Source organism: Meleagris gallopavo, chromosome 3 (assembly GCF_905368555.1).
Source record: "Meleagris gallopavo chromosome 3, MGAL_WU_HG_1.1, whole genome shotgun sequence".
NCBI classification, from domain to species: domain Eukaryota; kingdom Metazoa; phylum Chordata; class Aves; order Galliformes; family Phasianidae; genus Meleagris; species Meleagris gallopavo.
Genome location: NC_139406.1, coordinates 39668154 through 39683902, shown reverse-complemented (window position 1 = coordinate 39683902; position 15749 = coordinate 39668154). Strand labels below are relative to the sequence as shown.

Below are 15749 nucleotides of genomic sequence, written 5' to 3'. Positions count from 1 at the left end.
AGGAATCCAGTGATAAAATGATTAGAACAAGGTCATTAGGATTCCCAGTCAAAACAGTGAAATAAGTATGGCAAAATATCAGCATTTTTGTTCATACTGGCTCCTCTACTCCCTGAACCTTACATATTTTAGTGGGAGAATGATTGTACTGTTGATGCTGATGCACTGTGCTTGCTCAGCCTCAGCCTTGCCTTGTCCCAAAGGATAGCATCATCTTCCACCTCCCTGTTTTCTAAGGCATTCATTAACTTTTATTTATTTAGTCTTATTAGTCAATGGACTGTTATCATCTCATCCCACTGATACATAGGTGATGACTGATCCACAGAGAGGCTAAACATCTTATTTCATGTGAATCAGAAAATCTGAAGACTGAATTCATGTGGGACTGAGTCCAGACATCCCAAATATAGCCTTTGAATGTTTGTTCTTGCTGATATGAGTTTGAGGGAAAAGCTTCTCTCTTCATCCAGAATGATATCATTGCCATTATCTGGATACCTGTTCAAATGGATAAAATAGACTCTACATTTTAATTACAGAAATCATTTAGTACTATTCATACCATCTGATGTCTTCAGTTTTCTGCTACATGAAAGTCTTACTGAGTTTTAGTTTCAAAAGCATTCTTGTACACATTCTTTTCTTGCCAATTTAAGTACAAGTGGTCCTACATTTTGCCCTGCAGCTGATGTTCAGTTCAATCAGCCAGACTTTCTTTAATCCATGACACCTCACCTTATACACTGACCTCCACTGCAAAGTCAACAAATGTCTCTTGACACTTTGAAGATATTATATGTCCTCAGTACCTTTCATGCAATATCCTGTTACACTTCAGAACAGTAGAGCATTCTGTGAGAGTTCTGGTGGCTTCTAAAAGAGCTTGAAATATTTGGTGTCTTCAACACAATTGTATAATATCTACTTCAGAATGTAATTGTACCTTTCCATTTTCTCTTCTATCTCAGGCATTCTATCAGTGATGTTAAGGGAAAGATTTCACCTCATATAATAGTGCCATTCTCACCCACGCACTGTGTGATTTCAAATGATGTAAAGGGAAGGTGGAGTGAATCATCTGATACACCAGTCATACCTATCTTTCTTTCAAACGGGAGGAACAGGAAGCAACAGTGTATTAGTGCAAAACTGGAGTCTAATATATAATAAAAGCACATTTGTATATCTCTTAGGCAATTTTGTGTAGTGTACCACAGCAACATTTAAATGCTGAAAAAGGGCAAATATATAATTTCATAATAAATTGAGTGATCTGATTTTCCACCATTCCCTTCCCATTGCAGTAACTGGCTCTCAATTCTATGTGAGGGTTTTTCATTCAGCAGATGTTAGATTCAACCCATGCTCAATACCTTAGTCTGAGAGTTAGGGAAAGTTTTTTGTAGCAATCTCAACAGCATGTACTAATGTGTTTTTACTCTGTATCAGAAGACTTCTACAAAACATTAGAAATTTTTCACTTGATACCTTATTCATAAAATACAACTTATAGGGCTAAGACCCATTAATGTAATTAATGGGAACCTGAGTCTGGAAGAAGAGGGTGAATTGCTATGAGATGGAATGAATCAATATGGGAGTCATCGATGGGAGAAAATTAAATTAACTGGAACACAATTACATTGAGATTGGCCTGTTTGCTTATAGCAATGCAGGACAGCAAATCTAAGTGCCCAGTCAGCAGTTCTATTAATTTTTCAGCCAAACTTTTTTAGGTTTATTGATATGCCCATATTCATTCATACTTAAGTATATTTTATATTATCTCAACTATTTGCTGCACTTTCAATGATTTCAGAGAAAACTACATATAGCAAACACTGTAAAAATGGAGAAATAATTTTGGAGGTATTGACAAACTGGAAGCTGCATCTGATTTTGACTTTCGTTATTTTTTCACTTTATACCTATTTTGATTACTTTAAATTCCATCCTAATTTTAAAAACTAAACACAAGAAAATTCTATGCAGATACTGAATTGAAAATATTCTGTACCAAACTGTCATTCATTTATTAAGTAGTAAGAGAGAGATTTTATAACAGGTGTCCCTTTAAAGTGTATTTTTCTAGTCCAATTTGTACAAGATTTCGTGCTTTTAGTTGTTTTTTTTTTTTTCATGAACACCTTTCAGTGTAATACCACTGACATTCTGCATTTCTAACCTGTTTCAAAGATGAAAGGACATTACTAGAAGAAATCGTGAAACATCTGCTAGCTCCCATTCTATGCTATTGAGCCCTAAGATTTTGGTGCCTTTAGAGTTAAAATGCACTCCAGCACTTACAAATCTACAACCTGAAATTTAACTGCTTTCATCTCTTTGTAGGGCTAAATCATAGAAATATTAGCTTTCTTCAAAACAAATTAGATTTTTATTTAAAATTCTCTTGCTATTATTGTGGTTTACCTTTTTTTTTTTTCTCCTATTATGATAGTTGTTCATTTGCTTATTAATTCACATGCAATTCAGGCACTTTAGAAAATTGTTCATGCTCTTGACTTTTTATTGCAGTAAGTGCACTATAAAGTAGAGTGCAACTGATAGCAATTGATGTCAAGGCCATAATAATATATTCTGTTGAATCAGATTTTTAAGAAAGCAACGAATTATTAAAAATACTATGAATTTTATTGAGTTTGGCAAATAAACAGAAACTGAACACAAAGAAAGTAGTTATTAACAGGCTTCAGTCTGTAGTTCTATTGTTTCATAGAGTCTCTATTCTAAGTAATAGCAAATTTTGATTTGTTGAACCTTACATGAACCTTGCTGTGAGGATGAGGATTACAGCTAAGTTGCTGGGGACATATGATGATCATCTGTGAAAGATGTTTCAGTGTATTGTAACAGTTATACTGAAAATGAAATGATGATTCCCCTCTTATCCTTTTCATGCACATGACAGTGCTTCTTGGGCATCAGAGAATCCTCATCATGTTCATAGGCTAGAAATTTGACCTTCATTTCTAAACCTTCTGTAGCTAGACTTTATTTTATTTAAAAAAAAAAAAAATCATATTAAATCTTCCTTTAACTGGCTATGCTTTATTCTGCTTTTGTTTTCCAGAGCGATTCAATGTATATCTTATGCCTACACCAAATTTAGATATCTACGGGGAATGTACAATGCAGATCACACATGAAAACATCTATCTCTGGGATATCCACAATGCCAAGGTCAAGCTGGTCATGTGGCCTCTGAGCTCTTTGAGGAGATATGGACGGGACTCAACATGGTTCACGTTTGAATCTGGAAGGTAAGAGCTAAGGGGAAACAGCAAGAAGAGGTAAATTATTTTTGAGATGCAGTCTCAGTTAGATTTGCCTCTCACCTTAAAGTAAGAAAGACAAAGTACATGGCTTCTCCATAGACTTCCATTTGTTGAATATTACTCTTCAATATATTCAGACCAGTGTTTGAAATAAACATTAATATACCTCATATTTAAAATGAGCTTAAACTTTCCTGCTTGTCAAATCCCCTTCCTCTGATTTTTATTTAACTGCCATTGAACTGTCATTCTTAAGTTTTATAGGTCTCACTATGCCTATACACTAGTGTGATGTATATTTGAGTTCTGTTGGTGTAAAAGAAATGACTTCTGGATTGTGGAAAAGGCTCATCATACAGGGAAATAGCTTCCATCACAGTAGATATTACTTTTTGGATGTTCCTGATGACTGATTGCCACCCTGGTGTATAATTGCAAGCAAGAGAACAGAGAACATTGTGAGCCCATAAAAAGGCTAGCTCTATTTTCCTGTCTGCATTTTTTTAATCTTCACTGTCATTTCTATTCTCAGATCAGTTTTAAATATCCATGCAGCTCTGTTTTGCCTCCCTTTCCCATCTTTTTTTAATGCATTTCATGCCTTCATTTTCTGTTATTAGGTTCACTACCTTTTCTTTTTTATACATTCCGGGTTTATTTCTATCCTTGATGATCAGTCTTTCATTTTGAGGTTCTAGATTTCTTAAAGCTTCTGTTTTATACTGAAGCTTGAATTAGCTGGAGCAACCTATGGAATCACAACTGTTCCTATACTATTTGTTTAGCACCGCCTTGTTAAAAACTTTATACACATTTCAGTGTGTAATTATTAAATATCATAATGTTCACAAATATAAAATGTTTGCAAAAGCACAGTTCGTGATCACAAATAAAAAGGCAGATGAATTAGAACTTACAGCCAACGAGGTAGAAAGCAAAATTCCTCCACTGTTTCTTATTGATGATTTATTACTTTACTCGTAAGTTTGTTTATACAGATTGATCACCAGAGAATTTTAGTGTCCTGCTACTTTTCTGCAGTAAATTCACCATTATCAATCATGAAGGCAAAATTCCTTTTTTATTTATATTGTTTTTCTAAAAATCAGCAAAGGCTGAACCATACTTCAGTTCAATTTTGATGATTAAGCCATGGGGCTCATTCAAGTGTACGATTTTAGCAAGAGCAATTTGCTAAATTATTCCTTCACTCAGGCCTTAAACTGTCTCAAGCGGCATGCTATTCAACACCAGAAAGTGAATGAAATGCCAAAAACAATGCCTAAAACATACCATATTCATAAGAAGAAGGAAAAATAAGGAAAATAAAGGATTTAGCTTTATCCTATTCTTTCTGAATATCCCATTTATCTGACTCTTTAACTTAAATTATATTTCCAAGTATGCATTCTGTTAAGGAAGAAACAGTAGCTTTTGCATTAAAAGCGTTGTGATTGATGTGTTTGTTTATATTGTGTAATATATCTCTCTTGAGAAGATCCACTCCTTTTAATTGATTCTGGAGGAAACTCTACTTGAGAATGAGAATTGTCATTAACTAAAAATTAAGGTGCAAAAACTAATTCAAATTAATCACTTGAAGTAGATTTGTTATTTAGCAGAAAGTGTGTATGCTTTTTCTGCAGTGTTTTCATTACAAAAAAACATCATTTTATATCATACTGAAATCTCTCTTTTTGCAGAATTGTTATTTTCTGTATTGCTCTATTTCTATTGTACATCACTACTAACAGAGTATACATAGTAGCTGTATATATTCAGGTAAAATGGGAGTTTTATCTCTGCTTTTTTCAAACCTCCTACAGTACTTTAACTTCATACTAGTATCTGAGTACTAGTATCATCATCCCCTACATCCATAGACCATGCAACCTGATAAAAGTAGATTGTTTTCTTATGTTTATGATTATGAGCTAGCTCTACCTTTATCTGTCATGCTTTATTGTCTGTGATCTGATTCCTCCCTTTTGCTTTCTTGGGGGTGCTTTTTTATATGTCTGATTTGGAAATGCATAAAGACTAGATAAAATTAGGATAAAAATGTTGAGGTAAAAAATTGAATGAGAGAAAAATTAGTATTTCCAATAACATCTGAAAACTATATAGGGAAATACTAAAAATCTATTGGTTTTTTGTGTGTGTTTTTATTTTTTATTCAGCATCTTTCTTACCTTTCTGAACATGGTTTTATCTTTGTTCCTTCATCTTCTAGTACTTTAATGCAGTAAATACCTACGCATGCTGTCTTATCAGAACTGAAGTGCTCATCCATGTTTTATGAGAATGTTACATAGTAAAAGTGGTATACGTGTTGTTGCTTTATTTTTTTGCCTAAGGCTTAAATATTAATAGAAACAATTGTTTTCAAGAAAATATTTTGAAATAGGATCTTATTATTTACTGACCATTAGCAGCTATGCAGTATATGTCAATGTGGTTAATTTGTATGAATGCTAGGAGGAGTGAACACAGATTTCTTTTCTGCTGATTTTTCCACTCAATTTGAGTTTGTGAATAAGTATCTTTGTACTAGCTTTGAAGTAAGACCCATTCTTACTCTTCATTGCATTGCAAACCACTAAAAGTAAATATTCCTTGCAAACCAATTTAGTCAATTTGTATTCTTCCTTATTCGGGATGAGGGAAAAGCACAGTTTCATATGGCTTAGTTGGATGCAAAATGCTGAGATTCTCATAGTTTGAAGTACCTTTGTTGTGGTTTAACCCAGCAAGTGGCTAAGCACCACACAGTTGTTTGCTCACTCCCTGCTTTCCCAGCTGGATGGGAGAGAGAATCCAAGAGAATAAACTAGAACTCATGGGTTGAGATGAAACTTTTGACTAAGATAGAGAAAAGAAAAATAGTTATGATTGTATATGTGTATGTATCTATGAATGTATATAATAAGTGATGCACAAGCATTGCTCATCACCCCCTGACCAATGCCTAGCTAGCCTCCAAGCAGCGGAAGAGGGAGAGATAAACTGCCACTCCCACTGTTTCAATATGATGTTATATGATATGGAATACCTCTTTGGCCAGTTTAAGTCAGCTGTCCTAATTCTGTTCCCCCCCAGCTCCTCGAGCCCTTAGTTGGGATTGGCCTTGGACCTGTACAGCACTGCTGAGCAGTAACTATAAACACAACTGTAAAAATGCTGTATTATCAACATTGTTTTTCTCCTAGAACCAAAACATAGCATCATAGCAGACACTCTGAAGAAAACAATTCCATTCCAGCTGAAACTAAGACAACCTGACAAAGGTATTCCCATACAATCAATCCATCAATCAAAAAATATTAATTCACTTCTCTGTTGGGCATAGCAATGGCTTTGTACTGATTGATATCGTACCTCTAACATAGTGGATGAGAATTCAGTAATTTAGAACACATACAATACTTCTCCAAAAGCCAGGCTTTACACCAAACTAGATTCAGAATGGCTTGGCTGGTTTTATTGTTCAATCATCAATAAGTCAACAAGTTTTCCTTAATGTACATACCTGGATAATTTGTTCAGGCACCTCATTATTGTTATTTTGGATATTTTGAATGTGTTGGAAATATTGTAATTAAGAATACAGTTGATCTATTCAAACATGCTCATTTCTTTTGGAATCTGTGGAATTACTTCTCCACATGGGTGTTAATGTGTGACTGATCCTGATTTAAGGCCCTGAAATGGAAAGCGTGCTCCTTAGGGAAGTACCCACTTAACTGTCTTGAAGAAGATACTGCAAGTATGCTCTGGAATAATTAATTTTGTGCAATCTAAGAAACATGCCAAAAAAAGTAATAGAATAGGCACAGATAAATTATATCAGGTACTAGATCAGGTCAGAAGTCACTGTTTTCAGTGCCAAAGTTTCAATATTCGTTTTATTTCTCCAGTGTAAACCAAACAATCTTAAGGCCATAAAAAATGTTTAAAATTTAATCTCTTAAAAAGTATAAGTAAAAGTTGTTCAAGCTTCCCTTATAGAAAAAAAGAAAAAAAGAAAATAAAATTCCTGGCTGAGCAATTTTTCTAGGACCATAAGAAGAGAATTCCTAGGAATTCAGAATTTTTTTCACATCTTGGGGTAAGGAAAAGTAAACATATTTGGACACTTTGTTCTTCTTAAAATTTTTTTGTTTGTTTTTGTTTGTTTGTTTGTTTTTCCTGCAATTCTACCATTTACGTAAAGCAGCATTTTCTAAGTATATATGGAAACTGTCTTGTCCAGTCTGTTAAATTGTTAAATGCTGCTCTGAGGTATCTGAAAAACAAGCCAAAGTCATGTTGATGTCAAGTTATGTACAGTGAGAAATTGCAGTAAAGCTATTTGTTGTAGACGTCCAAATCAAACTTTCTCAGATACCTATAGTTTTCAGCTAAGTAGAGAGGTGGAGGTAGTAATTATGCTCCTGGAGCTTTGAGAAGAATAGAAATAGTGTGAATCCATGACACATTCCTTTTTTCTGAAATTTACTTTATCTTGTATAAAAGATGTTGAAATTTAAATGATCTCATCTATTTCCAAGTTTGTTTATTCCATGCGTTTGAAGAAGATAGTGTGAATAATGTGGCATTAAACTACTTTAAACTATTCCTCCTTTATTTTACTCTGATTGTGTTTATTATTCATCAGAGAAAAAATAATGAAATGTGGTATTCCTTGACACTTCTAAGATCTGAAATCCATTTCTTTGATTAAGAAAATATTAAGTTCAAACATGACACAGTGGTTGCGTGAGGCTTTCTCAGATACTTTTCTTTTCAATGTATGCAACCCAAGACTGACATACTCATTTTCTGAGCAATAGATACACAGATGCTAGGGTTATCTGAAGCAGAAAGTTCAATGTTTGCTTCAGGCAATACATCTGACTGAAGTCTTTCATTTGTCTGTCAGTCTTCTGTGGTGATTTTGGTATAAATGTGGAAAATATTGGTCACTTAACCCTTCAGATGTGGCAAATACCTTCTAAGTGGGGAGAGGTCCCTTATATGTGCACCTCATGAAACAGTTGTTCGAGGATTCAACCTGCTGGTGTGTTTTCACACTGCATGTTCCTCTTTTTCTCATATTCATCTCCTAAGTGGCATTTATCACTAAAATCTGGAAAGAAATATAATGTATATTTATATATAAATATATATAAAATTATATATATATGTGTGTGTGAAATATATATATGTTTATTTATTAATTATGTAGCTCTAATTTTAGGACAACAGATAATACCACCACTGACAAGAATCAATTAGTTCCTAGTGTTTAGTAATGTGAAGGTTACATTCTAATGCATTGTAACTGTAGTTCTATTCCTACTTTTTGTCCATTGCAACTTAACTCCCAGTTTCCTTCTGCCAATTTCCTGACCTGGAATAAGTTCTGTGTAAAATCTGATTCATTTAAACCCTATTTTAAAAGGAGTTGTGTCTTTAACTCATCTACATGACTCTTATTCTGGTTTTGATCACTGTACCTATCTAAGAGCTCATTTGCTGGGGAAAAAAAAAAAAAAAAAAGAAAGAAAAAGAAAAAAAAGAAGAAAAAAAAAAGAAAATGGATAACTAATATAGCTTGTTATAACTGATTTATAAAATGCTCATTGCATTTTCCCTTTGCCAAATCTTCTCTCACAATGATTTAATGATGGTAGGAAGAAGTGTGATCCACCAAAACTCATACAATAAAATTCTCTACAATATAAACAAATATGGCAAACAGAAGTAGGGATTATATAGTAGTTTTTTAATTCTAAATTTCTGTTCAAAAGTGTTCTGCTTTTCTTTTACCCCTATTATAAAAATTCAACCACTATCTTTGTACACACACCTACAAAACCCATGCCCTAACTGATAAAGAATGCCTGAAATATTGGACTTTGTCATAAGAGCTCTAATTTCTTTGAGAAAAAAAACAATGTCAAAAACAGTCTCAAAAACACTTATATTTACATAATATAGTTATCTTTGTTGAGTCTTTGCAAACAGATTGAAAAGTCATGTACTCCTAGAGTTACAAGATCTACAGGAGAAATTGTATAGCACATGAATGAAAAAAATATATACATACTAAATCTATAGGAATGAAAACATCATTAATTAATTTCTGATGAATTTGGACCAAGTGGAATGTATGGTCATCTACAGTTTGTCTAACAAACACAAGAGATACACAACTCAATACGGAAGATATTTCTGTGGTATTTTCCAACCAGGCAGGCCCAGCATGGGTTTCTTTTTTTCAGCTGATCAATTGATATCCCGTATCATTGGGTGATCAAAACATTACAAAGCTATTAATGAAATCACTAATAACTGTGTTGTGTATTTCCTTAATATATTAGCAGATAGAATTTTATTTTAATGATTTTTATGATTGTAAGATAACAGGGATTATGTCCTCAAATTGAAGCATATCACTTCCTTTCTCCTTTGTAACATGTTTGTGTGGCAAAATCAAAGTAGGTCTTGTTTTAAAATATTTTGAGAGTATGCCTCATTTTGCTTTCTGATGACTTTACATCCATACTTGAGCCCAGAGAATTTGATATTAGGACTGCTCTGAGAGTAACGCCTCCTATTTTATTATATTGAGCCACAGCAGTGTTGGGTCGTTGTAGTAAGGCATTAGAGGTTGAATCTTCCCGCCAATAAACTGCTAAATTTTGCTGACATGAAACAAAGGTATGTCATTGAATTCTTCCATGTGATAAAAAATGGCACTCATTGACACTTGCTGAACATTTATGGAGACCAACCAGTGGATATGAGTACAATGAGGCAGTGGGTTGTGCATTTCATCAGTGGTGACAGTGACAGAGGATCACCTCCTCTGGTGCAGATTTCTACAAGTGTGGCACGGAGGCTCTTGTTCATGGCTAATGGTGTTGACTGTGTTGAAAAATAGTGTTTCATACCTGAGAATTTGCTCTATCAAATGTTTTTGTACTCTTTGTTTCTGTTGTAGTTTCCATGGAAATAAATTGGAAGCATTACTTTTGAAGCAACCTATGTATTTACCATTTTCCAGTTGTCGCTTTTTCACACAAATTGCTTTGCTGCAGGCATATATTTTTGCATTAGTATTCCTGATGCTGAATATACTAATGAAGTTATTGCTGTGCAATGTATGAGCAAAAAGAAACTGACACAATAATTCATACATTCTTAATCATATTAGGACTCAATTATTATTTCTGCTCCACATTTTAACCTTTGAATTCCACAGTGGACTAAAATTAATCTTATACAGCAGTTATGAACTATAGATTCCCCAGCATCAGGTCTTTTTCTCTGTAGAAATTGTAACAACCTTCAACCTTCTACCTCAAAATACAGGAGGACTGATGCATCAGAAATTTGAAACATAAAACAATTAAAAAAAAAAAGTGTCACCAGTTAAAAAAAAAACAAACAGCAAAACTCTAGCACACATCTCAACAGAATGCTAACATATTTCTTAACAGTCTTTATTTTCATATAGATACAATTTACAGTAAGAACCAGAATTTCTATTTTAGCTCTTAAACAGTGTTGCATTTCTCTTCCAAACCAAACCAATTTGCAGGAGCTGATTAAAAATGCCAAAACTAGGCACCTAATTATCTATATAGACAGTAGAAGAGTGTTCAATACTAACACAGGGAAGCTCAGAATGCCACACTTTGAACAGAGACCATCTAGCCAGCACGAATACTAAGCACAAGTAAATCCTTTTCTCCAAAGATTGTGAATGTAGAACCATGACTGAGGAGATTTTAAATGTCCTCTGTGCTGTGCACTGTACAAACATAGAAGGAAGTAATCAATATGCAAAGAGTGAGATTTGCACAACAGAAGAGCCTTGTTCATGAATATGTAGGAACCTGCTTGCTTGCACATGCACACACAGAGCACTGCAAAGGCATAGAGGGGTGTGTTTTTAAACAGTTGTGGGCTTCATCTGTTGTCAGGAACTGTGGTTCCTGGGCTTCAGCTGGCACATAGATTTGTTTTAAAGGTCATTTGGATATCTGAACAATTGTCTCTTGTGTGTCACATGAAAAACTGTACTAAAATTTTTTATTTTACCCTCAGTCTTGGGATTTGATCTTGGTAGACTCAGGATTTGTGTAGTAGGACTTCTACTCAAGAGCTGAGAAACTTGCTTTAGAGGGTGGTCTTGGAAGGTTTGCTAATATGTGCCTGGTTCCCCCTGTTTTTCTGATGGTGTTAATTCATTGTTCTCATATAGTATGAGTTAGTATATTAACTGATAAAATACGTATTGTCATCTTACTGTTTACCTTTACTAAGTTGTAGCGCTTTGCTTCGAAAAGAGGATATTGGAGTGGCTTTGGCTCTTGCTGTCTTTCACAGAAGTGCAGCAGTTCCAGAAGTACCTCTTTGTTCTGGATACAGAAAGAGTGTGACAGCAGAAATGCCCATGTTTGTTCGTTTCATTCGTCATTGAAATCTGGTTTTTCATTGAGTTGAATTCTGTTATCAACAGAGCTTTATATGCATTCATATTGCATACATGCATTTGCATACATGAGTAATATCTGCACTTGGAACTGTCTTGTAATATGTATTTGTGGAGGTTACTGACCAGTTATTTTCTACTGCTGTATTTATATCAAGTCTCATTTAAAAAATCAATCAATGATCATTAGAGTAATGATCAGCTTCATTAAATTATTGTTTCTGCATTTCCATTAATTAATGATTAATTCCATTAATTATGTCATCAATTAGAAAAACAAAGTTTCTTTCCACTGTAAGAGGCTATAAGTAAAAAAAAAAAATCAATATGGTAATATTAAAAGTAAATTGATGGGGAATTAGTTATCATTTGCTTTTTTTTTATGCAGAATGTTTTAAATTATATATTTATACAAAGCAGAGAACACTTAGGATTGGTTAAAGACTTTAAAATATGCTCAAAAACTGATACAGGTTTTTCATCGCTTTTCAGCATCTGAACTCTTATTGAAATCCAAGTTACATTTTGCAATCATTTGCTACCAAGACAAATGCAAATAAAAAAAAGTATATTTTTAGAGACGTATGCTACTTATAAAATAATGTAATATATACATTCTTCCCCACTGTAAATACTCTGGCAAATGGCTGTATATATGTAATTAGGAAGGCCTGTATGAATTATCTAATTGAACATTTGTGGGTAATTTCTTCTAAGATAGTGCTGGTATGCTCTGGTGGAGTGCAAGAGTGTGTGCTAAATTCAGTTATAGTTTTCATGAAGCATTATGCTAAGGAGAAAAAGGAGCTGATAATTGAAAAGCATGTCACAGCTCTCCCAGAATTATCATACATTTTTCCCCCCTCAAGTCTTCCACTGCAGCTAAGTGTCCTCTCATTCTAATTTAAATTAACTAAAGAACACTCAAAGTACTGTCACATAAAGGAGATGGAGAGCACTTTACACACAGTGTCTGCTCAGTAGCATTCTAGAAAAGCAAGGCTATTCTTGAGGTGGGCTTGACTGGTCCCAAGGGCTCCTTTAATCTTCCTCTTATAAATAAGGTACCAAAGGAAAGTTTGTCCCTTAGCCCCTGTTAGTGGAAAAGCTATTAGATACTGTGTCCCTCCTAATAGTACTTCTTCACTATCACTGTAAGTTATTGCTATTATTGCACTATTAATAATTCTGTGCTCTGAGTAATAGCGTGATGGTGTGTGATTTATTTCCACTATGAGTAGTCACTTGTCACACATTCTCTAAAAAGCTTCCATCTTATTAGAGAGAGGGGAAGGAAAGGCAGAATCTAATGGAATCCCTCAATTTCAGCAGTTCCAGGCATCATTTGATCTTTCTGACTTTTTGGAAGAAAATTCAGTGCTGTGCTATAACTCACCAAGCTGCTTCATCTACTTGATTATCCTGTCAGTGGCCAAAAAGTCAAATATAACATTGCTCTCGAATGGCTTGCTTGAGTCAGTGCAACAATGCATATTATTATATTTTAAAGATGGATATATGCTTATATATATATTAATTCTCTGTCCAACTTGGAAAATATTCCTCCTTCAAAATATTTTAAACGATACCTGATTTTGAAAACAACAGTGTCTTGGGAATAGTAAAAAAGACCTTTATTTCCTTAACTGTGTGGTATTATACTTGAAAAATCATTTGACTTACAAAGTAAATAAAACTGCAATTAATAATATGCAGAATTTAAAAACTTAAAAAAAAAAGAAACAAAACAAAACAAAAAAAAAAACTGAAATCCTCTGACCTTAACTATCATTTACTGTCAGAGAAAGAATTGAAGGGCAGTTTAGATGATGATTCAGTAGAAAGCCCTGATGTTCTTTCAGATGATGATTGAGAGTGCCTAACCTTTATTTAATGAAAACAGGTCAGATGATCTATCTTTCTGGTAGCTTACTTATCTCAGAGAACTGACACTGCTACCAGAGAATAAAAAGCCAGAGAATAAAGGGTGACAGCAGCGATCCAAACCAGCAGTGGTCTGTAGTGAACCATGGCATGAGTGTGTCGAAGGTGTTTTGCACACACATTGGACAGCAAGTGGAGTAGCCAGCTAAGACTAGTAGAACTTCAAGAAATTGATGAAAATCAGTAGGAAGGTTTTGTATGGGAGAACAGAATGGGCTAAGTGTATGGAATGAGAGGATGAGAATATGCTCATGACATACTTGAGCTGGTAATACAGAAACAGGGAGGGATTTTTTTAGTAAGGGTAGATGTTTGTTTTTTTTATGAAGCACTGTAACAGCTTTTGGAATATGTTTAGAGTTTTAGGAATAACATCTATTCAAAAACTGTGGAAGATCTGAGCAAAAAGTAGCAAAAAGAGTTTGGTTGGGATAAGTGCTTGTCATTGGCAAATGCTGACCATCTCAAATTCTTTATTTCACAGGTAGTTTGTCTTTTTTATTAGGCTTGCTTAAGCCATGTTGTACTGATTTCTCTCTCCAAGAGAAAAAAAGAAAAAGAAAAAGAAGCATGATTAGCTCTCAGCCTTAGAAGTGCAGATGAAATGGAGGACAGCCAGGAAAAAAAGTGTTCAGTGCATGTGAAAATAGTGTCAAATAGCTGGTAAAAAGGGCCATCAGAGAAATTAGAGCAGAAATAGTAATACACAGAAATAGAAATGTATATTAGCATTTGTCTTGAGAATAATGCTCTGAGATATAAAGGATGTCTATTATATGAATGTTACTGAGTGAGAAAATAGGGAAATACTTCAAAAAACTTGGATATTGACTGGGATACTCAAAATGGTTTTTATGGCATACTTGACATAACCCCAAACTTGCTCAATCTTCTATGCATAAATGTCTAAGGAAGGACTGGTCACATAAGAAATCAGAAGTTCCTATTATACTTGATTTTTCACATAACGGTCTTGTACCCTTTGCATTCTGCCACCCAGGGAGTTACCTTTTTTGGATAGCTATATATATAAAAATGTTTAATGAAGCCGGTAGACCTTGCATCTACTGTTCATGGATTTTTTTAAACTTGGCATAAAGAATCATGAACAGAAGGAATTGATGCAGTACTGTATACAGAGCAGTTCCATGGATGTTATAAATTTCTTATAAAAATATTGCTAAAGCAGTGTAAAACAATAGGAGCCTAAATAATGAAATATTGAATATAGACAAGCAAGCTCAAGTGTAAAAGTATCTTGTTAGTGGTTTTTTGGTGTTTGTTTTTTTGTTTTGTTTTTTTTCCACAGCAAAGACAGATTCCTTTTTTCAGTGCTTTCTAACAATGCCCCAAGTTTTCTGGGAAGACAGCAAGTACCTGAATTTAAAAAGCTTATGTACTAGAGAAGATGGATTTCATGCTTTTAGATTCTACTGTTCCAAATTTGTTTTGAATTATTTGTGTTTTCCTTCTGCTGGTGGAATTGTCAAAGAACATCTCTTGTCAATTAGTAGCATCTCATGCTATGCAGAAAGCCAATTTGAAGAAATATTTGCGAAGAATAGAAAATGGCACATGCTCAAAATAGCCAATTCTTGTCATTCATACACTTTGTACAGCATTACACCATTTTATTTTAAGCAAAATCATCGCTAAAACCAACACAAAAACATATTATCTAGTGCAGTATCAGTAGTTTCACATAGGACCCATTGTATATATTCAGCTAAGAGAACTTAATGAAAGTGTTTGCTATTAATCAGAGGTAGAAATATTCATTTAACAAAACATCAAAAAATGGATAGCCATTCCACTCAACAGAGTTTTGGAAAAAAGATAATCCTTGGAAAATATGCCTGCAGTCTCTCTAAGTATTTAATTACAAACTATAACTCCTGCTTTCTGGTTCTTTTTTATCCTTTTGTATGAGTTCCTCTCTTTTTTCTGCATCATTTGATCTTTGTGTTTCTCTGCCATGATTTCATTTTGCAGGCCACTCTTTTTTGCTTTGTTTTGTTTTT

The 15749-nt window shown here is 34.0% G+C and overlaps 1 protein-coding gene across 1 annotated transcript in view; it reads left to right on the top strand.

Moving 5' to 3' along the window:
• DOK6 (docking protein 6) overlaps nt 1-15749 on the top strand; it is a 230531-nt gene that overhangs the window by 140425 nt on the left and 74357 nt on the right. The window contains exon 5 of the mRNA XM_085220706.1: nt 3095-3284. Coding sequence (XP_085076832.1) covers nt 3095-3284 — 190 coding nt within the window. The remainder of the gene's footprint in view (nt 1-3094; nt 3285-15749) is intronic.